General features: G+C 51.8%; 2 protein-coding genes across 4 annotated transcripts in view; one reads left to right on the top strand and one right to left on the bottom strand.

Annotated features, from left to right (window-relative positions):
• Window positions 1-8,381, top strand: part of EPHX1 (epoxide hydrolase 1) — a 37,814-nt gene extending 29,433 nt beyond the window's left edge. The window contains exons 6-9 of one of the 3 annotated variants that reach the window (XM_040263668.1): window positions 488-693; window positions 3,129-3,237; window positions 7,146-7,262; window positions 7,875-8,381. In XM_040263668.1, coding sequence (XP_040119602.1) covers window positions 488-693; window positions 3,129-3,237; window positions 7,146-7,262; window positions 7,875-8,076 — 634 coding nt within the window. In that variant the 3' untranslated portion in view covers window positions 8,077-8,381. The remainder of the gene's footprint in view (window positions 1-487; window positions 694-3,128; window positions 3,238-7,145; window positions 7,263-7,874) is intronic. The other 2 variants (XM_040263669.1, XM_040263670.1) reach the window with 2 other exon arrangements.
• Window positions 8,382-8,912: 531 nt separating this feature from the next.
• Window positions 8,913-20,866, bottom strand: part of TMEM63A (transmembrane protein 63A) — a 36,370-nt gene continuing 24,416 nt past the window's right edge. Inside the window, exons 15-24 of the mRNA XM_040263667.1 lie at window positions 19,548-19,701; window positions 16,759-16,865; window positions 16,530-16,616; window positions 15,999-16,061; window positions 14,875-15,037; window positions 13,871-13,976; window positions 12,545-12,712; window positions 11,740-11,855; window positions 11,304-11,366; window positions 8,913-9,863 (exon numbers count right to left, since the gene is read on the bottom strand). Of these exons, the coding sequence (XP_040119601.1) occupies window positions 9,699-9,863; window positions 11,304-11,366; window positions 11,740-11,855; window positions 12,545-12,712; window positions 13,871-13,976; window positions 14,875-15,037; window positions 15,999-16,061; window positions 16,530-16,616; window positions 16,759-16,865; window positions 19,548-19,701 (1,192 nt within the window). The 3' untranslated portion in view covers window positions 8,913-9,698. The remainder of the gene's footprint in view (window positions 9,864-11,303; window positions 11,367-11,739; window positions 11,856-12,544; window positions 12,713-13,870; window positions 13,977-14,874; window positions 15,038-15,998; window positions 16,062-16,529; window positions 16,617-16,758; window positions 16,866-19,547; window positions 19,702-20,866) is intronic.

The following is a 20,866-nucleotide window of genomic DNA, read 5'->3' as shown; positions in this document are numbered from 1 at the left end:
GTGTGCATAGCCCGTGTGAGGTGAACGTCTGTGTAGGGAGGAAGGTTGGGCACAGTGTCTGAGGCTTGGCACAGCGGCCACGCGGGCGGGATGTTTGTGGGCCCAGGGGAGATAAGGGAGGGTCCCTGTCACTCAGCTCTGCCTGGGGCAGTTCAGCACGGGTCCTCCCTCCCTCTGGTGTCGCACAGGACTGGTGCCTCTGGGCCAGTTGCCCAGGCAGGGAGAGCTAGCTAGAGGAGGGGGACAGTCAGGGAGTAGACCTTTCTGATGGACCAAGTCCTGGGAGAGAGCTGACCAGAACTTTGTAGAAGCTGTATTTTCTCCCCAGCCTGCTCCTTCACCTCATGTGGTCACCCGAGGGGGCAGATGCTGATGGGGGGCTGGCCCTGTGCTCCCCAGCTCTGTGGTTGCTTCCTCCTCCATCTGCCCCCGCAACTTCCCCATCCTTGATGGCACCCAGGCTCACCTGACCCTTCTCTGCCCCCAGCCACATCAAGGGCCTGCACTTGAACATGGCTTTGCTTTTAAGAAATTTCTACACCCTGACCCTTCCTCTGGGACGGTGTCTCGGGGGGCTTCTCGGTTATACCGAGAGAGACATGGAGCTGATATACCCCTTTAAGAAGATCTTCTTCAGCTTACTGAGGGAGAGTGGTTACATGCACATCCAGAGCACCAAGCCGGACACCGTGGGTGAGTGCGCAGGCGCAAGGCACCTGGCTCAGCGGTGGGGGGTGGGGGTGAGGTCACAGCCAATCCATTCAGCAAGGCTCCCAACCAGGGCGGGAAGCCTCACCTACCCTGGGAACACTGCTCATGGGGTGAGAACCTCTTGTGAGGGACTCAGAGCTCTTTCCACCCTTACGCTGCCTGGCCAAATTCCTGAACAGCTCCACTGAGCAGAATCAGTGTTCCTAGTGAATTTGACCCCTGGTCCCTCCACCCATGAGTCCTACAGGGAGAAGCATAGAGATGGACAGAGGAGAGGGTAAGACAAAGCCTAGTGTTTATCAGTTCTGGGACTGTGGGAAGAGGGGGGTGCCCCAGGGCTGGGAGAGCTCCCCAGTTCAGTGAGGGAAGACAGCACAGATGGAGCTTCTGCCGTCAGGGCCCTGTTAAGGGATAATATTTTTTTTAAGGTATCAATCATATAGCTATACTAATGTGGAGGGGCATACTATGTATCTTTGTCAATAAAGTAATTTCCAAATTCTAAAAAAAAAACATTTTTTAAAGATAAAATCATAAAAATAAATGAACACATGTCAAAATTTTATTTAACTAAAGCAACTAGTAAAATGCAAAATAGAACAGTTCAAAGGCATTTAGGAACACTAAAATAAATTGGCTAATAGATACAAAACTTGTCAAAATCTACAGGGTAATAATCAAGTATATCTCCACTGGATTTTTTTTTATTCAGGTTTATTGAGATATAATTGACATACAGCACTTGATACATTTAAGGTGTACAGCATAATGATTTGACTTACATCTTCTGTAAAATGATTGCCACAATAAGTTTACATCCAACATCTCATATAGATTAAAAAACTTAAAAAATTTTTTAACCTTGTGACGAGAATCTGTAGGATCTACCCTCCGGACAAAATTCACTTGCTTCTCTATGAACTAGACTCACTTGCATTACTATTGGTTTTCAACAATTTGCAGACCTGTGAAATATCTGTAAGACAAGGGAAGAAAGGCTCTTTTTACAATCATATGATATCAGAAGGGTCCACTAGAAACTCCTTGAACCCCACTCAGAGGACACCCAGGAATTGTTTTGCCCGTGGTCTTTTAGAGTTTCCATGACAGTCCATACTCACACACCTTGGGCAGCTCACGGTAATAAGAACAGTGTTTTATAGAACCAGTTTTCTCCCTCTGATTATAAAAGTAACCCATGTTCAATGTCAAAAACTCGAAAGATGCAAAAAAGCACAAAACAGAAAAGACAGTCACCGATAACCTCTTGTTCCCTACCTCTCCTCTCCCAGGCCTTCAGAAGAACTGGCTAACATTTTGATTGATGAATTTTCACAAATGGAATCTGTCCATACAACCAGCATTCATTTAAGAAACAGAGCATGACCCACCAGCCCAAAAGCCCCCTGCACCCTCTTCTGGGTACTGCCCCCCACGCCCAGGGCAGCCACCCTCCTGACCTGACAGATAGATTGCTTTTGCTGCTTTTTATACTTTGTATGCATTGGAATCCTCCAATAGGTGCTCTTTTGAGTCTGGCTTCTTTAGCTGAATATTTTACTTGTGAGATCCATCCATGCGGTTTTTAAAAAGGATTTCTTTTTTAAAAAAACAATTTTATTTATTTTGGGCTGTGCTGGGTCCTTGTTGCTCTGCGGGCTTTTCTCTCTCTAGTTGTGGACAGCGGGAGCTACTCTCTGGTTGCGGTGTGCAGGCTTGTTCCGGTGGCTTCTCTCATTACGGCGCACAGGCTCTCTAGGACATGAAGGCTTCAGGAGCGTGGCACGTGGGCTCAGTAGTTGCAGCTTCCAGGCTCTAGAGCACAGGCTCAGTAGTTGTGGTGCGCAGGCTTAGCTGCTCCTTGGCATGTGGGATCTTCCTGGACCAAGGATGGAACCCATGTCTCCTGCATTAGCAGGCGGATTCTTCACCATTCAGGGAAGCCCCCATCCATCCCATTTTTAATGCTTGCTTTATCGTTGGGCCTATGAGTGGATCGATATTTATTTACAACTGATTCCCTATTTTGGGCTTTTGGGTTGTTTCTAATTTTTCGCTAATCACAGAATAGAAATGAAAAAAAAAAACACTTTTTAAAAACAGCATTTATATATATTTCTCATTTGGATCCTACAAAACCTGGGGTCGTAGTCTTTGGTTTAAAGGAAGCTGCCCATATAGCATATGGACGTCAATGAAGTAGTGGGTGAGGTGTTATCCCTTTTTGTCAGGTAAGGATTCCAAGGCCCAGGGTTAAGGAAGTGAGGTGCAGGAGCACCCCAAGAGTCAGGGCAGAGCTGTGCTCTGACACAGGCTTCCTGTCCACACTGCTGTTCTGTGGGGCCAGCACCACCCCTTTTGCTGGCAAGCTCCCTGGTCCTAGCCCTGAGTCGCTCCCTTGCTTCTTCCCACACCAGGCTGTGCTCTGAATGACTCTCCTGTGGGACTGGCTGCCTATATTCTAGAGAAGTTTTCTACCTGGACCAATTCGGAATTCCGAGACTTGGAGGATGGAGGCCTAGAGAGGTAAGACCCCATCCACCCCTGCCTGCTGTCGGCTTACCTTCCTCACCCACCTCCCTTCTCACTGATTTCATCTCTGGTTGCTCTGAGTGGGATCGTCATCAAGTTCCATCTGTTGTCTGATGTCCCACAGATCCTCAGCCTGTGACCAACCCAGCCCCAATTTTTGGATGAGGAAGCTGAGGCCCAGAGAGGTCTAGCCATGCAGCGGAGATACAAAAAATAGGATGCAGGGCTCAAGACAGTTCTGTTTCCTAAACAGCCTCCTTCTGGGATCAAGGAGTCCGGAGGGCAGCAAGAGCCTCTTTGTCACTAAGACATGAGAGCAGCCCAAGGACCATCCCTCCCAAATCCTGGACAAGCCTGACATCATGGCTGTATGCTTGTATCATTTTTGGAAGCTGGTCCTACAGGGTGGCTACAGAAAATGTGGGGAGGCCGTCCTGTCTTCTGGAACCTTAAAGGCTGCAGCCTGTACGGTACATGATTCCTAGGTCCCTGGCCTGATTCGAGCTTCATCAAGGTTGGCCCTGATCCGCCTGCTCCAGGGCCCAGCCCTTTTTTCACTCCTTTAGAGACACTCAGAGCACCAGTGTCTAATATGTGAGAAGGAGTGTATGGATCTGGCACCAGAAGCAGGGACTTGGTCTAAGCCATGCCCAGCACCTAAAACAGCACTGAGCATGTACTAAGTGAAGTGAAGTGAAGTGAAAGTCACCCAGTCATGTCCAACTCTTTGAGACCCCATGGACTGTAGCCTCCCAGGCTCCTCTGTCCATAGAATTTTCCAGGCAAGAATACTAGAGTGGATTGCCATTTCCTTCTCCAGGGGATCTTGCTGACCCGGGGACTGAACCCAGGTCTCCTGCATTGCAGGCAGGTTCTTTACCATTTCAGCCACCAGCTGGTAAAGGTGGGCATATAGTAGGTGTGCCACAAATAGTTGTCTGATTAAATGAACTCTAAAGATACATGCAAAGGACTGTGGGGGTGCAGAGAAAGGGGGATTCGCTTTGTTTAAGAGACAGGGAGGGGAAATGACTGGGAGAATCTGTTTGACCTGGGCCTTAAAGGATGAATAGGAGTTTGCCAGGTGGAAAGGGTGGAAGAAGGGAATATAGGCAAAGAGAAAAGCAGAAGCAGAGGTTGGGTTGATTAAAATGCATGGTGTACTTGGAAGGGGTAATTTGTCCCCAGGCGCAAATACAATGGGGCCAGACCTACAGATGGGTCCTCGAAGAGCCTCTCAATGGATCCGTCTCCCCAGTCCCACACAGGGCAGCACCCAAGGGTTGATGGGATGCCACTAAGAGCACCTTGGCAAGGGGTCTGGCCCTGCTCCTTGCACACGAATACCTGGAACTGGGTATGAGGCCAACCAGACTGCCCGCGGGCTGCCCCCTGCAGTTTCTGCCCACCTGCGTGCCTGGAGAACCAAAGCTTTGAGCAGCAGACAGACATGATCAGATCTGTGTTCTAGAAAGATCGCTAGCTGCAGGAGGGTAGAAATGGTTGCTGTGGTAGTTTTCAAGCTGTGCTTGGAGCTGCAGGGGAGGTGGAAGCACTTGGCCAACTCGCTAAAAGCCAGTTCCCAAGTGTAAGTGCTTCTTGTAACTGTTCAGCTTTCATTGACTGGTTTTAATTTTGTTATCAAAACTGCGTTTTGAAAATGTTCGTTTTTACCTCTATCCCTGCTTCATGCTGCCGTGGCTAGAGATTTAGCATTTCAGAGACGAGGGACTGAGGGCTGAGAGAAATATAATCCCTGAATACGAAGGTGTCTTATGAAGATGTTGTCTCTGAGAAGCCTCTTTTCTTACTTTATTTTCATATTTAACATTAATACCTTCTTCTGTCCCCCTCCTGTGCCCCTCAGATTCTCCTTTCTCTGCTACTGTCTCAGGCTGCACTAGTTGGGAGCAGGGCAGAGGTGACTTGAACATTCCTTAGATTGTAGTTCTGAGGATAAAAATATGATTGACCAACTGTATCTAAACAGCTGAAGCAAACAAGTACACTTCGCCAACTGACCTTTGACTGTTTTTGGCAAATTGGCTTCTGCCAAATCAACTCAGCTCATTGCCTGGAGCTGAGGAGCCTTGCAGGCGGAGCAGCAAATGTTCTTTAGTCCAGGCATCGAGTATGGGGTGGATATGTAGGAGCAAAGGCAGTGCGCTTGGAAGGGATACCAAGAGGCTGAGCTGGTTTCTGTCATGGACAGGCCGAGTGGGAGATGCTGGCAGGATGCCCGGGCAGGGGTGTCCACTTGGTAGCTGGGCTCACAGATCTGGAGCTTTAGGTGAGGGGTCGAATTGGAGCAGTTCTTCCCACTGTGTTCTTGGTGAGTTAGTAGTTGGAGTCACAGGGCAGATCTCCACAGCAGAGCAGCGTTCAGGGGTGCTGGGAGGAGCCTTACTGGCTCCAGAAGAGAGAGTCTGGGAGGACAGACCTAAGGAGAAGACCCTCCCCACGAGGCCTGGGCAGCAAGGATAGTTCGGTGCGCAGAGTGAGGAGGCATGGGAGAGAGAGCAGGAGAGGGAGGGAGGGAAGGCCTGGGGACAGTGTGGGAGGTGAGTGGCGTTTGGGCCTGAAGAGGCAGGTGGAGGGATTTAGGACTCAGGACAAGGGAGCAACAGCTCCCCCTGAGCCCCGAATCAGGAATCAACCAGGGAACGGCCTGGGGGTGAGCGGGGTGGGCAGTTAGGGACGGCTGCTCTGTGAACTTAGACTTCCTCACAGAGGAAGGTGGGTGTGCGGGAGGCTGTGGGTGGGCACACGGCTGTTGGGACCCTCTGAGGACGTGGCAGCTGAGGTTGGTAAGCACGGCTGTCAGGAGGGCTGGAGTCCCCTTGGGTCTGTGGGCTGTAGGGGGGTTCAAGGTGGCAGAGGGCCCCCAGGAAAAAGACCCTGAAGGGGTGAGTGCATGTCAGGGAAGCTAGAGGGGCTGAGGAGTGGTGGGTGGTTATTCCAGGAGACAAGGACAGAGGCTGGCGAGTGGAAGCTGAGTTGGGGAGAGCAGTGAGGAAATGGAGGCTCAGGAGGCATGGCCCATGGGTCGCAGCCGCTGACGTGGGCAGAGGGGGAGGTCATGGAGAGTTCCGGGCTCTGGACGCAGGCTGGGCTGAGAGTGGCCAGCACCGACTGGAAAGGGCGACGGCCCAAGGGGCGGGGGGGGCAGAGAGGGTGTGGAGCTTCCCAGAGTCCACAGGCCACGTGCTCTAACAACAGGTACCAAATGATTATTTCCTCCCGGAGTGGGGGGCCTTGCAGTCTGGGTGGGCTTCACCTGCTCAGCAGTTCCCAGGCTAGAGAAGAAAAGGGGTATCCTGTGCTGAGCATGTTGGGGAGGGTCTCTGCAGGGCCCACGGCTCCTTCCTGGGGTGACACAGGTTTGGCAGGAGGTAAGCTGGGGGCTGGTGAATACAATGCCCCAGCAGCTGCTGACCCTGCCTGCTTCTCCTGGTGCCGGGGTCCCAAAGGCTGCCCGGAGACCAGGTTCTGCTCAGGACCGGTCAGGGGTGGGCCTGCACTGAGGGGTGGGCTGAGCAGAGGCTGCAGCACCCTCCCCACAGACCACCCAGCGGTGACCAGCCAAGCTCCTGGTTCGGTTGACCACACCTTCTTCCCATCTGGCCTGAACCTTTGCAGGCAGATCAGGGAGGGGGTTGGCCGATACCACCCAGGATGACAGCCTGCCTTGTACGTGCTCATCATTCTACATTACCTGTCTTCATGGTAACTGGTGACCTTGGACCAGGGCTGCCTGTAGCACAGGGAGAAATAAGATCACTGAGTGGGAGGTGAGGCCCAAAGAGGGGTGCCAGGTGGGCACAGCACTGACACATAGCTTGAAAGTGGCAGCTCTCAGGCGCTCCTGGCACTGAGCGTGGCCTTTCGGTCTGCTCTCCCAGGAAGTTCTCCCTGGACGACCTGCTGACGGGCATCATGCTCTACTGGACAACGGGCACCATCACCTCCTCCCAGCGCTTCTACAAGGAGAACCTGGCGCAGGTCAATAAGCATGAGACGTAAGTCCAGCTGAGCCCGGAAAGGGGCTTCTGGGGAGGGTGCCCCTGAGACAGAGCAGGGGGGTGGCCTGCTTGGACTCAAAGGAGGACATTTGATATGGAAAAGTGCTGCCAAGCCTTGGGTGCGCACCAGGTGTGTAGAATAGGAACACAATTTAAAGGAGGTCAGGGGTGCTGGGCCTCTCTTTAGAATTAGCTCACAGACAGAAGCTAATGAAGGGAGACAGCAGCTCCCTTTGCTGGCAGGCCTGGTCCCCAAACACCCCCAGGGGCTCCCCCAGGGCCAAGGCTAGCCTTAGGTAGCACAATGGTTCGGGAACCCCTTGCCAGATCTCATAGGGAAACCTTCAGGCAGCAGCAAAGGGAAAAAGGAGCAAAGGTGGGAGGTGGAGGCTGTTCCCACCTCGGCCACACTTCCCAGCTGGGGCAGTGCTTCCAGAAAAGAGGACCCTTATGGGGTTGGAGCTGAGGTGGGTGCTTAAAACCTAGGTCTGTCCTTTTACGGATCCATGTGGCTGAGCAAATTTGACCCCCCCCCCCAGCTCCCTGAACCCCGGCTGTGCGGGAGAGCCGGCCCGGCCTCCCCCTCAGTGAGATCTCCGTCTCTTCCAGGCTGAAGGTGTACGTGCCCACAGGCTTTGCTGCCTTCCCCTGTGAGCTGATACACTTTCCAGAAAAGTGGGTGAAGACCAAGTACCCGAAACTCATCTCTTATTCCTACATGCCCCGTGGGGGCCACTTTGCCGCCTTTGAGGAGCCAGAGCTGCTCGCCCAGGACATCCGCAAGTTCGTGGGGCTGCAGGAGCGGCAGTGACCCCGGCGGGGCCTGGCTGTCACCTCCCCGGCAGCCCTGCCCGAGCATGGCAGGCTCCCTCCTGACACCCGCCCTTTTACAGAGAAGTCCCTGGTCTCACAGCCCAGCTCCCAGTAGCAGTGGGGCTGGCAAGGAGCCCACTCCCCATCTCTGGTCCTCTGTGGGGAAAGATGTTCCTGTCCCCAGGAATGTGTTTGCTGCCATCCCCTGCCCATGCTGGGACCCCAGGCTCATCCTTCCACGCAAACTCCCCATGCCCTTGCTAAGCAACATGGCTTTGATGATAAATGATTTTTCTTCTAAGAGTGGCTGGAACAAGTGACTTGCTGAGCCCCTATCCCACGTAGGATGCCCCTTCCCGCCGAGCTGGCAAGCCTGCAGCCTGTGTTGGGGCAATGTCCCATTCCACTCTTGCTGGGAGGCACGATGGACTGTTGGGGGCACCAAGAGGCCACTCTGCCCATCCGGGTCCCCGCCAGGCGCAGCTCAGAGCAGAGGCAGCGAGGCCAAGTGACTACTGGGGACCCTCACTGCCTGCTTCAGCGATTGGAGGCAGCCTCCCAGCTCTCCCCACCTGCACCCATCATGCAGGCTTGTGCCTCTGGCGCCCCCTGGAGGCAGCTTCTCCAGCAAGTGCCCAAAGAAGCGTTGCAGCCATGGGGTCTGGTCGGGAGAGAAAGGCAAGAGGCTGCGCCCCTCCTTCTGTGGGTATAGTTCTCTCTTGGCTTCAAGGAGGCCCTGAGCACTGTTCCTTCTGGAGGGAACAGACAGATGGAATCAAGGGCTTCAGATGGAGCCCCATGCACTGGATGTGAAGAGGCAGGGAAGGCTGGATCTCTGCAGTCTGGCTGAGTAGGCACTTTATTAGTGGTCCTCATGGTCCCTGCCACTCCAGGTGACCCCGACCCAGGCACTATGTCACTGGCAACATGAAAGAAAAAAAAAATCCAGGTGGGGATGTAGAGAAGCCTGCTGCAGCCTGGCGCTGGCCCACAGCCCCTCCTGCTTCCTGCAACTCACTCCCGGGGTCGGGGCAGGGGTGGGAAGGGTCCAGTAGCCGTGAGGGGAAGCTGGGATGGACCTGGATCACCATCAGGAACCCATCTCAGGCCTGCGGCTGCTGCAGCCTCTGTGGTTATCGGTGGTGTGTGTGTGTGCCCAGAGAGGGGTGGGCAGTGTCTGGATGCTCAGAGGGAGAAGGTCTTCCACACGGTGCAGCCCCTCTTGCTTGATTCTGACAACACACTTGTGGGTTGGGGGGACACAGTTTCAACACATGATCCTGCTAAAAATCACCAGGGCCATCATCCCAGCCACAGAGCTGGGCGCTTGTGCAGGAGGGGGACTTGGAAAGAAATAGAACCTCAGGCGAGCAAGTGAGAGTCCAGGTCTGCACTTGCGCCCAAAAGAACCCCACCTGATGGCAGTCCCGCCTCCCTGCTCAGCCAAGGGCCAGAGCCCCTTTCTGCTTTCATCTCTTTAGACTGGCTGTGCTTAAAACAGGTGGAAAGAAGTCCTGAACTTGGTTGAGCTCGAGGGCCAGCCACCTCTCCACCTGTGTCTCTTCACTTCCTGACTCCCCAGGGCCCCGAGCCTGGACCAGCCCAGCAGTTCCCCAGCTCTCAGTCCTCCTGGTCGGTGGCTGCCACACTGTCCTCCGCGCTCTGTGCCAGACACTGCCCTGCAACAGTCCCGCTGATGTTGTTGATGGCGCCATAGGTCTGCTGCTGTGGAGACAGGGCTGTTTTCTCTGAGGATGAGCTGTTCAGAATCCGGGGCACGTAGGGCTGCCAACAAATGGGAGTGTCAGGGCTTGGGAGGGCTGGGCACGAGATTCCAGACCCCATTCTCCCCGTACGTTCCAACTCCCTCCAGCAGGAAGACATACAGAATTCTCATAAAGGACGCATAAAGAAACAACATCAGCTTAGGACATGAGGACCTGAAAGACAGCAACTAGCACATTCTCCTAGCAGCCAGAGCAAATCAGAAAGCACAGCCACATGGTCTCATGGTCCTAGAGAAGAAAGCACACCTCTTTCTCAGAGGAGACGAAACATCCTCAATTCTAGAGCAACTTTTTATAGGAATCAGGTCTATCAACACAGGACAGGTTTAGAATGCTGTCAGTGGGACTTCTGAGTAGCTGAGCGAATCTATGTAGGCTGTGCTTCCTCTCAATCCCAGACTCTGGCTGCCAACCCCAAACCAGGCTGAGAATGAGGGGTTTACATCCGCCACCTGCCGTGTCTGGCAGGTACATTCAAGAGTTGTACCTCTGGGCGATGAATCTTCCTGAAACCTCCAGGGCTGGTCCAAGGAGAGACACTGATAAGAGTGCCTGACACGTGGGAGGGAGCCATCGCAAAGAACACTGCTACTGACCCAGATCGGCACTGTCCTAGCCCTGTCGGTCAGTCCCAGCCCGATCTGCCAGGCCAGCAGCCACAGCTCTGGGAGCTTGGGGCTCCATTCTCCTTTCCCAAGCCCAGCATAGGGCCAGGACCCTGGAGGCCAGAAACGGAGAGAACGAGGAAGGAAAGAAGTCCTGGTATCTTTCTAAGAGTGCCCTTCTCCAAAGCAGGTGCCATGCTCATCTATTGAATTCAGAGAGGAGTTACTGTGACACCCTCTTAACGCCTCGTGAAGCACCTCACATAGGCAGGTGCTGATGAAATGCTCTGATAAACCTTCATCAAACCACAGGGCCTTGCAAAATGGCTTCAGTAAAGGCCCAAACTCACCAAGCATTAAACAGGCAGAGAAGGAAAGAGATGAGGGGTTGAGGGGTAGGAGGGAGGCTCAAGAGGGAGGGGGTATATGTGTACTTATAGCTGATGCACACTGTTGTCCAGCAGAAACTAATCCAATATTGTAAAGTAATGATCCTCCAATTGAAAAATCAACAGCAGCAGCAGCAGCAACAAAAACTCACCAAGCATGAAATGTGCAGAGAAGGAAAGTGAGCAGGGAACTGAAACCAAGGGGGACCGGTATGTATCGTGGTAAAACTAATTATCTTCTTGGTGATGGATGTGGCTTCACACATGCAAGAGAAAACATCCGGAGGGACCAAGGATTCCTTCTCAAATGACATTAATTCAGAAACCCTCCTGCCACATGATCAGGGGACTTCTGTCTTAAGAGAGAAGATCAAAGCGTGTTTGCGAGGCCCATCTGGCTGGGCCTGTGCAGGTGCTCAGCGCTCGGGTGAGAAACACACTTACTGTGAACGGTGGAGGTACGTGGGCCCCCGCCTCGTTGCCTTTGTCACTCGCCGATTCTTCTGTCTGCAGATAACAGCAAAAACTTGCAATGATAAACATAACTGATCTTTCTGAACTAACACCCTCTAAACAAACAGACTATTGACACCCAGAATAATAGTACCAGCTGGCACAAAGCTACCAGCAGCAGCCCAAGAGAGGATGGGGTGGCAGGGGGAAGGCAGCGTAGGGAGCAGGGAAGGGGGAGAGCAGGGAAGGGGGAGGGCAGGGAAGCTACACATCACAGCCAACTACCCACGCCTTCCCCGTGGATAAATAAAATCTGGAGAGGGCTGCTGATCTGTTGCTATGGGAGAGGTGGAGGAGGGCTGGAGGATGAACCCAACCATCTTCTGCCAGACTCTGGCGGGGCAGCGATCGGGGAGGGGCCCTTTACCTTGTAGTTGAGAGGGCTGAGGTGCCTGAAGCATCCAAAGCAGGTATATGCCAAGCAGACCAGGATGGTGAGCAGCAGCACCAGGAAGGTAAACAGGGTGAGGGGAGCCTTCAGACCTGGGGACAAAGGGATGCCAGCCTTGATGGAGGGAGGTCACACCTGCTGCACGAACTGTTGTGTGGCTTCTCCCTCAGGCCAAAAATAAAAGAGAAGACATCATTCCCACCCCCTTCCCACCATCTCCAGCAGCTGGAACGCTGTCTTCACCCCCAGGGGCACACAGTGATGCACTGAATAGCTGCCATCATCCCGGGTCAATTTCGGACACCTGGGCACTGAGTCAATGGCAAGAGGCCAACCTCCTTGCTGGGTCGGTTCCCTCCAGTCTCCAGTGCCCTGGGCAGAGTCAGGCATCTCTTCTGCATTTTCCTTTTTCCCAAGAGTAGCAGTTTTCCCTCCTGCCTGCCCCTACTTCCTCCACACTGTGACATGTGAGGACCCTAAAAGAATCACGCAGACAAACTTCCCCCTCTCCTCTGGTCCAGTCCCTTCATCTTCCCTGTAAGCCTGTCTGGGGCAATGGACCTGGCCTTCCCCAGCTTACAGCTGACCTCAGGAGCTTGGAACTGGGTTGTCAGTGCTGCACCAAATCAGCCCTCACCCTGGGGTACCACCTTCTGATTGGACACCAAGTTGATGCTCTTAAAGCAGTGAGAGATTTGACTGGCTGGTGTTGATGTGGGAATGGGAGGTTGGGGGTGGCCTCCTGCCCTCCACCCCTGCCCTAGTCAGCAGGGCCCCTTACCCAGGCGCAGGAAGGAGAAGAAGTAGAGCCAGAAGAGGCACAGGATGGGAGCGGCCAGGGCCTGGTTCACGGCCGCGAAGTGGATCCTCTTCTCCAGCTTGGCCGGGAGGTAGGCGAAGTAGAGGTTGTGCCGGTCCACCATGTGCTTGAGCAGGATGTAGATGAGGCCTGCAGAGCCAGGGCTGTGAGCTGGACCTCGGCTGGGACCAGGGGCCGCTCTGCCCCCTGCCTCCTGGAGGCACTTTTTGTGCCAGAGCTGGAGCCCAGGCAGCTGCTGGGCTCCACGCGTACCTGCATCTCCTGGCTCTCACTCTCCCCAACCCCTCCCCTCCCCTTCTCTCCTCTCCTCTGTTCTTCCCCTTTCCTAGCCTCTTTCTGACCCCAGGGAGCAGAGGTTTCTGTGTATCCTCATGGATCACTGCAGTTCTAGGACCATTTGGGGGAAAGAGGAAATTTTACACCCAGATGCCTGGCTTCAACTTCCTCCCACACTGAGCAGCCCCAGCAGACAAAGACCCTCCCCTTGCCCCTCAGTGCTCCTACTCTCCTTTCCCACCCAAGCCGACCCCCTGCACCATCGCTGTCAACAGATGCCCAAGGGTCTAAACCCAGGGATGGCACAGAAGGTACGCAGGTGCTGCCTCTTCCATTATGTCAGGTTCTTAAAAAAAAAAAAAAAATTTGTTGTTGCTTTGAAAGAGTAACACTACTGTAGATCTTTAAAATAGTACAAGAGATTATATAGCGAAAATGAAAACTTCCTCCTAAACCTCAGTCAACAGTCTCCTGGGTGTTCTGTTTCCTTCCAGAGTCTTCCATTTGTTGCCAGCTCCTGAAGGTGTATTTTATTTGCAAGACCTTGGCCTTCTAAGTCAAGGAGACCTTGGCCTTCAAAGTCCTAAGTTCAAATCCTGCCTCCACTCCTCACTAACACAGCTTCTCTGTGAAAAGGGGACAGAAATAAGACCTGCTTTGAAGGATCCTGGGAGAGTGAAGTGTGGTAATCCACATGGAGGGCGACAGGGGCTGCCACCGCGACAAACACGGCCTCCCCGAGTACTGCTGGCTGAGAACCAGCTGAGAATGAAGCACTCAGCCAGCGGAGGCCTCAGAGAGGTCTCAGTTTGCAAGGCCAGTGGCGGCAATCCATGAGACATGAAGTTAAATTTGGTGTGGCTGGTGGCTATGAGCCACAGCTTGTGGTTCTCGGGGTTACAAGAGGCCCTCTGTCTGGGGCTCTCCATGACGTCCTGGTGCCGGTTGTCCTGGGGAACTCTGCGGAACCAGCCACCCGTCTACCCTGGGACCCACTCCAGGGCCACTCACCAAATGGCACAATGATGGGGCAGGTGATGCTGTAGGCCATGATGACGGTGAAGACGCACAGCATCCACGCATACATGGCTCCAAACTCGTACTCGAAGGCCTGGTGCTGGGAGGGGGAGATGGTGAGGAACTTAGGGGTTTGGTCCACCCCAGCACACCTCCATGCTCTCTTAGGTGGTCAGGGAGAACACATCGGGGAGGACTTCGGAAATGGGAGACTCACAGCGACCCCCACCTCTCAAGGAAGGCCCTTTCTGCCCCTCCACAAGCCTCCTCCAGCTTCACTTAGCTCACACCCAGACCTCTCAAGGCATGGTGACGCATGTTTTCATAGTGTTTTTCTTGTTCTAATCGTGTCTACCCAACAGGCCTGTGAGCCTCCAAAGGACAGAAGGGATATGTCTGACTGTAGAACGATCCTCCACAGACTCTGGTGTCAGACCCAAGGTCAGCTCCGCCCCTTCAAGCCGTGTGTCTCAGCCAAGCATTTGACCTCCCTGTGGCTCAGTCCATGCGTCTGCAAGGTGGGCTCCAGTAGGGCCCATCTCACAGGGGCTCTGAAGATTCAGTGATAGGATGCAGGGCTTCTCCTCTCATGGTTCCCACAACAGCAAAGGAGAGTAAAAGAGAACCCCACACACCCAATTTAGAGTCTTAAAACAAATGCCACCAGTTCAATTTATGCAAATGGAGGGCTATGGGAAAGGAATGTATGGATCTTAATTGTGTGAGTGTGTGTGTGTGTGTGTGTGTGTGTGAGAGAGAGAGAGAGATCAGGCCAGTTGAAATGCAAAACTCCCCACTCTCTCCTCTGCCTGAGACAGAGTGGATGGAGGATGATGTAGCCAGGCCAGCTTCACACAGGCTCCTCACACCTCCACTCCCACAGTGGGGCCCTGGGCCCAACTAGGAGGCCCTGAGCACGGTGCCTGGCACTCCACTAGGTAAATGTGGTTGGTGGGGAGGCTCTAGGATGAAGGCAGCGCCCAGGTCCACCCTCGTACCTGCTTGACGTTCCTGCGGTCGGCCACGGTCTTGGCCATGATCATGCGGAAGGTGTAGAGAATGAGGCCGGGCAGCCGCAGTAGCTCCATGCCGTTGCCGATGAAAGCCGAGGCGATGACGTAGTTCACAAAGAAGGCACCCTGGTCGGGCAGGAAGACGCACCTGGGGAGCCACCAGGTGTGCGAGCTGAGCACCCAGGGAGGGAGAGGAGCCCGCAGCTGGGCAGAGGAGAGACTGAGAGCTGACTGTGGATTCGGCCATCTGGCTGTCACTGTCAACCTAGACCTGAGCTGGCTGGGTGTGAGTCTGTCTGTGGCTGCCAGCTCCCAAGTCCTCAGGTTACCCAGCGAGAACTTAAGAAAATTCGCTCTCTCCTTTCAGATAGGCACGCGCAGGCCTCCCTGTGAACACTCCCTTGGAAAAGTTTATCTTGAACCTTAGGGTCTACATCAGGAACTACAGTGTAGTATCAGAGGGGCTGGGCTGTATCCCAGCTCTGTCTCTTAACTGGCTGGGTAGCTCTGGGCAAGTTCTTCAACACCTCTGGGCCTCAGTCTCCTCATCTGTAAAATGGGAATAGTCATCATTTCTGCCTCATAGCTTGTTGTGAAGATTCGATGAGAAACAGAATAAAGCATGTAGTAGAGCATCTTCTTAAATAACAGGTATTATTATTAAAAAGGAGTGGTATAAGCTGAAAATACTAACAAGGACACACATTTAGAAATAAGGTTAACTCCACTCTCATAGCAAAAATAACCCGGGACCAGACAGTTACTCTGGTTGCAGTGTTAATTACTAGTCCCCTTTCCCTTCCCTGGCACCCCTGAGACCTAGCAGTTCCCTCTCCCCAAGCGGTTCTGTTCTCAGTAAGTAAGTTTCAAAGGATGAAGGAGACTGTCACTAATTGAGTTTTAACCTAAAAGATTAACCACAGTTCTGCACACGTGGCACAAAGTGGGTCAGTTCCCAGGGTGCAGCCCAGCCAGGAAGCTGGAGGGGTGATGGAGAGGCTACAGGCACTGAAGCACAGACTACCCTCCCCCTCTGTCGCCAGAGTCCCAGCCTTTGGGGGACATTCATCTGGGACCTAGAGCCAGAACTCAAAGCGGCTGATACTTACTCCAACCTGATAGAGGCCTCTGAGGACGTTTTATCAAAGAGCCACCGGAAGAAAAAATCCAAACTGAAAGAAAAATAAATCCTGTAAGAATTTATTTCCAATACTCCATGTGATCATACCTATATTTTCTTTTTTTTTCTTTCTGCTTTTTTTGATTGTTGTTTGTTTTGTAAAAGGCCTAATCTCAAGATCTACATTGGTTTTCTACATTGCATCTACACTGGTTACTTATTACACCATAACTCATCAGGGCCTGCTTTCACAAAAGCTTCCTTCCTCTGAATAACCAAAGCCATTAGACTTGCTCCCCAAGTGGAAGGTCCATGATAAGTTTCATTTTTAAGCTTTTTTGTTTTCAAGGCAGAAAGAACCTATTTCTCTGAAAGTATCAGTGTGCCAGCACAACTGCACTCCAAGAGGGTATGACAGGTTTAAATGTTGATAACAATTTGGATCCACTTCCAAACCATTTGCATTTTCTCTGGATGTGACCTTGGCTCTGAACTTAGAGCAGGAGGTGGTAATGTGTACCTGGTGAGGCCAAGGGAGGGCAGGATCAGCACCATGAAGATCAAGAATATGTAGACCTTGGTCATCATGATCCGGTTCTCTCCTGACCTGCAGGAAGTCAGACGTGAGCCCTCGAAGTCCCTCAGATGCCCCAGGTATTCCCAGGAAGGCCCCTGCTGTGTGCCCATCTCGCTGGTAGGCTGTGGGGCCAGAGACCCCCTCCCTCAGAGGTGAGTCTCGGAAAACTCACTTGGTCCAGTGAGATTCCAGCAGTGTAGAGTAGTAGACGATGGTGGGGAGCAGGGCAGAGAAGGACCACAGGAGGAGGGTTGGGAAGAACTGGCTGATGATGGGGTCCTAGAAAAAGTCCACAGCAGAGAGAGCTGTGAGCCTGGGCAATCTGGGTCATGACCTGTTGCCATGGTGACTCAGTGAACTCGGTTTTGGTTGCATCTGTCCCCTAGAACCAATGCTGTACCTGGTACAGGGTAGATATTCCATAATGCTGGCTGAATAGATGAGAACAGCACCTAACATTTGTGCAGCTCTTTTTTTTTTTTTTTAATTTTGGTCATGCCACACAGCATGTGGGATCTTACTTCCCTGACTAGGGATTGAACCCACGCCCCTACAGTGAAAGCACCAAGTCTTAACCACTGGATCTCCAGGCAAGTCCCTATATAGCGCTTTAGAGGGACGAAAGCAACTTCACATACAACTGAACTCCACTCATCTTCCTGGCCAGATAGAGAACCTCTTCTGTTACCTATAAAAAGCCAACACCAGACACCAAAGGAAGATGTAGTACTGATGGCCAGGGCCCCTCCCCAGCCTCCTGCCCACTCAGCTCCCACTGGCCCACTCAAAGCTCCCCAAAACTGTGCCACGTTAGCTCCCAATCCGGTCTATGACTGTTGTACTTGTTACTGCAGTTTCACGATTTGATTAACTTATTACCTTCTCTGAAAAAATGAGTCTCGTAACAATAGAAGATTTCTTTGAAAACTAGGTTGGACACCTTGGAAAGACTTGATAAAGGTGAATTTCTGAAAAATGCTGTTGAATTTAACAGTAAATTTAACTGGAAAAGAGCAAGGAAAATGAAATCTAGGATTCTGTACTTTTTGCAAGTATCTTTAAGATCTTGCTTTACTGTAAGAAACTAAAACTAGAATCACAAACAATGAAATAAGGGTATTTTTCTGTAAAATAGACAAAGGGGAATTCTAATCAGCAGATCCTTCCTCAAAAGAACAGGCCTTGACCATACACTGTTGTTACGTTATTAAGTCCTGTGCAACTCTTTTGGGACCCCATGGACTATAGCCCATCAGGCTCCTCTGTCCATGGTATTTCCCAGGCAAGAATACTGGAGTGGGTTGCCATTTCCTTCTTCAGGGGATCTTCCCAACTGAGGGATCGAACCTGCATCTCCTGCATTAGTAGGCATATTCTTTACCATTGAGCCACCTGGGAAGCCCAACCAGTTCAGTCGCTAAGTCATTTCCAACTCTTTGCGACCCCATGGACTGCAGCACATCTGGCTTCCCTGTCCATCACCAACTCCCAGAGCTTGCTCAAACTCATGTCCATTGAGTCGGTGATGCTATCCAACCATCTCATTCTCTGTCATCTCCTCCTCCTGCCTTCAATCTTTCCCAGCATGAGGGTTTTTTCTAATGAGTCAGTTCTTCAGCTTCGGCTTCAGCATCAGTCCTTCCAATGAATATTCAGGACTGATTTCTTTTAGGATTGACTGGTCTGACCTCCTTGCTATCCAAGGAACTCTCAAGAGTCTTCTCTAACACCCCAGTTCAAAAAGCATCAATTCTTCAATGACATGTTGAAAATCTCAACAAAACTTATGCATTTTAAAAATTATCTATTGAGCCATTTATCACAACAGCCCCATGAGTATAACATGGCAGAGTGTTATAGAAGAAAAACCAGTCTTTAGAGGAAAAAGCAAGGCTCTGAATTCATCAGCTAGGGAATGGCACAGTTAGGACCAGGCCCTCAGGCCCTCTGTCCACTGTGTGTTTCCCAGGGTATGATTAACCAAATGCCAAGTGGAACTGAAAAAAACAAGACTGAGGATGATATTTCAGCAAAGCCAATTATGGGAAACCAGGTAGATGCCATTTTAGGGAGTGTTTAGTTGTTATCAATTCATGTAAGATTTTTTAAAAAATCATTCATTAGCTATCTAGAGTAAATAACTTTACAGTAAGATTATCAGAAGCTGAAATGTAAAGAAAAACCAACAATAATAATTGATTCATGATCCTGCTATCCCAGAGAGCAAAAGATGCTTTTTCATTCTTTGCTAGCCACTCCCCACAGCAGCACACTTACAGGCACATCACTATGACCACTGCTGAGAGACAATTTTACATCCTGATCTTATCATAAGACCCCCGTGTCCGCCACAAAGTCTATGTAATTTTTTAATGAAAGCTTAATGGTCTATCAGACTGAATACACCTCATTCAACTCAAATTTCCCCTACTGTTGAGCATTTAGACTGATTCCATTAGAGTTGTATCTATATCTTTATAGTAACACATATAGACATACACGGACTTCCCTGGTGGCTCAGAGGGTAAAGCGTCTGCCTGCAATGCGGGAGACCCGGGTTCGATCCCTGGGTCGGGATGATCCCTGGAGAAGGAAATGGCAACCCACTCCAGTATTCTTGCCTGGAGAATCCCATGGACGGAGGAGCCTGGTAGGCTACAGTCCACAGGGTTACAGAGAGTCAGACACAACTGAGCAACTTCACTATACATATTCATATATATGCACGCACACACACACACATATATATACATATAACATTACTATAAACACATTGTAATAAATGCTGCCATATATGCCCAGGGCTTAAAAACACAGACATGAGTCAAGTGGTTCAGTTTGAAACTAAACTCCTGGTTTAGTTTGACCCCCACCCTGCCAGCCCAGCCCTTGGCCTCATCCCTCCACCTCCCACTCCACCCTCTTATCGCCAGCCCCCCAGCTTGCAGAATGGTCACTCACATTCAGTGCGTGGATAGGTTTGGTGACGTTGAACTTGTCCATGGTGGACAGGATGATGGAGGGTGTGGTCAGGAAAAACAGCCCCACGAAGAGGATGAAGTTGATGCCCAGCCATTGGAACCACCAGCGGAAGCCCTGAATGGAGAGGTTCTTCCTGCAGAGAGGAGGACACGGGCCCTGGAGGCTTATCTCTCAGGCTCTGGTCACCTAAGACACCAACAGTGCACTTGGCTAAGGTGGGTCAGAAGGTCAGATTCAGGCAAGGCAAGCGACTAGACCGAGGGCTCCGGCTGAGGGCTCATTCTGACCTCAGGAGCACAGGCAAGTGTCCTGCACTGACCTTCAGCTCCAAGAAGGTCAAACTTGGGGTCCCTGTGAGCTCAGGGGGGAAACAAGTTATTTGCTGCTAACATGGCTCCTCAGCTGGAGTCTGGGGCCAGAACCTACCTGAAGAGACACCAGGAGCCTCCAAGCAGACCAAACAAGGCTCCAACGTGGCATTTCTCAGACACACTAGAGACACAGGACCCCCGAGGGGCCCATGAGCTGGGGTGTGAGGAGGAGGGAGGCAGGGGGCAAAGGCAAAAGTCCCAGCTGGGAACTCCCTGGCTTCTTGCCCTCACCAAGAGCAGAGTGATAACCAGTCCCAAGTTTAGAAAGGTCAGCAAACCAAAGCGCAGAGCCTCCAGGAGCTGACACACAGCCGGCAGAGGCGAGGGCCCAAAGCTCGCTCTGGACAAGGAACTGAGGCCAGGCTGGACGGCGAGCCGAGCCGGGGCCTCTGCCAGGCCTCCTTGCCCTGGGCATCATGCTTCAGGCTCCCGCGGCCACAGCTCAGGTCACCAGTTTGTGCCCCAGGCCAGAGGCAGCTGGCACTAAATGCAAGTCTGCCCTGTCTGATACAGCAGCCTCGAGTCATAGGTGGCTGCTGAGTGCTGACATGTGGCTGGTCTGGACAGAGATGGGCCAGAAATGTCAATACATGCTGGATTTCAAAGACCACAACATAGGAAAAGGAGATTGTAAAACCTTTCAATTTTTAAAAATTGATTACATGTTGACATGATACCATTATATATATAGAGAGAGAACTCTTATGAGAGTTAATTTTAGAATATTTTTTAGACCTGTTCTTTATTTTTAATTTTTGGGTTTTATTGGCCACACCACAGGGCTTGCAGGATCTCAGTTCCCCAACAAGGGACTGAAGCCAGGCCACAGTAGTGAAAGCCTGGAATCCTAACCACTAGGACACCAGAGAACTCCCCAGTTTCTTTTACATTTTTTAATGTGGCTAAAAGGAAACTTAAAATTACACA

Source organism: Oryx dammah, unplaced genomic scaffold (genome assembly GCF_014754425.2).
Source record: "Oryx dammah isolate SB20612 unplaced genomic scaffold, SCBI_Odam_1.1 HiC_scaffold_21, whole genome shotgun sequence".
Classification (NCBI taxonomy): domain Eukaryota; kingdom Metazoa; phylum Chordata; class Mammalia; order Artiodactyla; family Bovidae; genus Oryx; species Oryx dammah.
The sequence above is the reverse complement of the archived record's forward strand: the minus strand, read 5'-3'. Positions and strand labels throughout refer to the sequence as shown.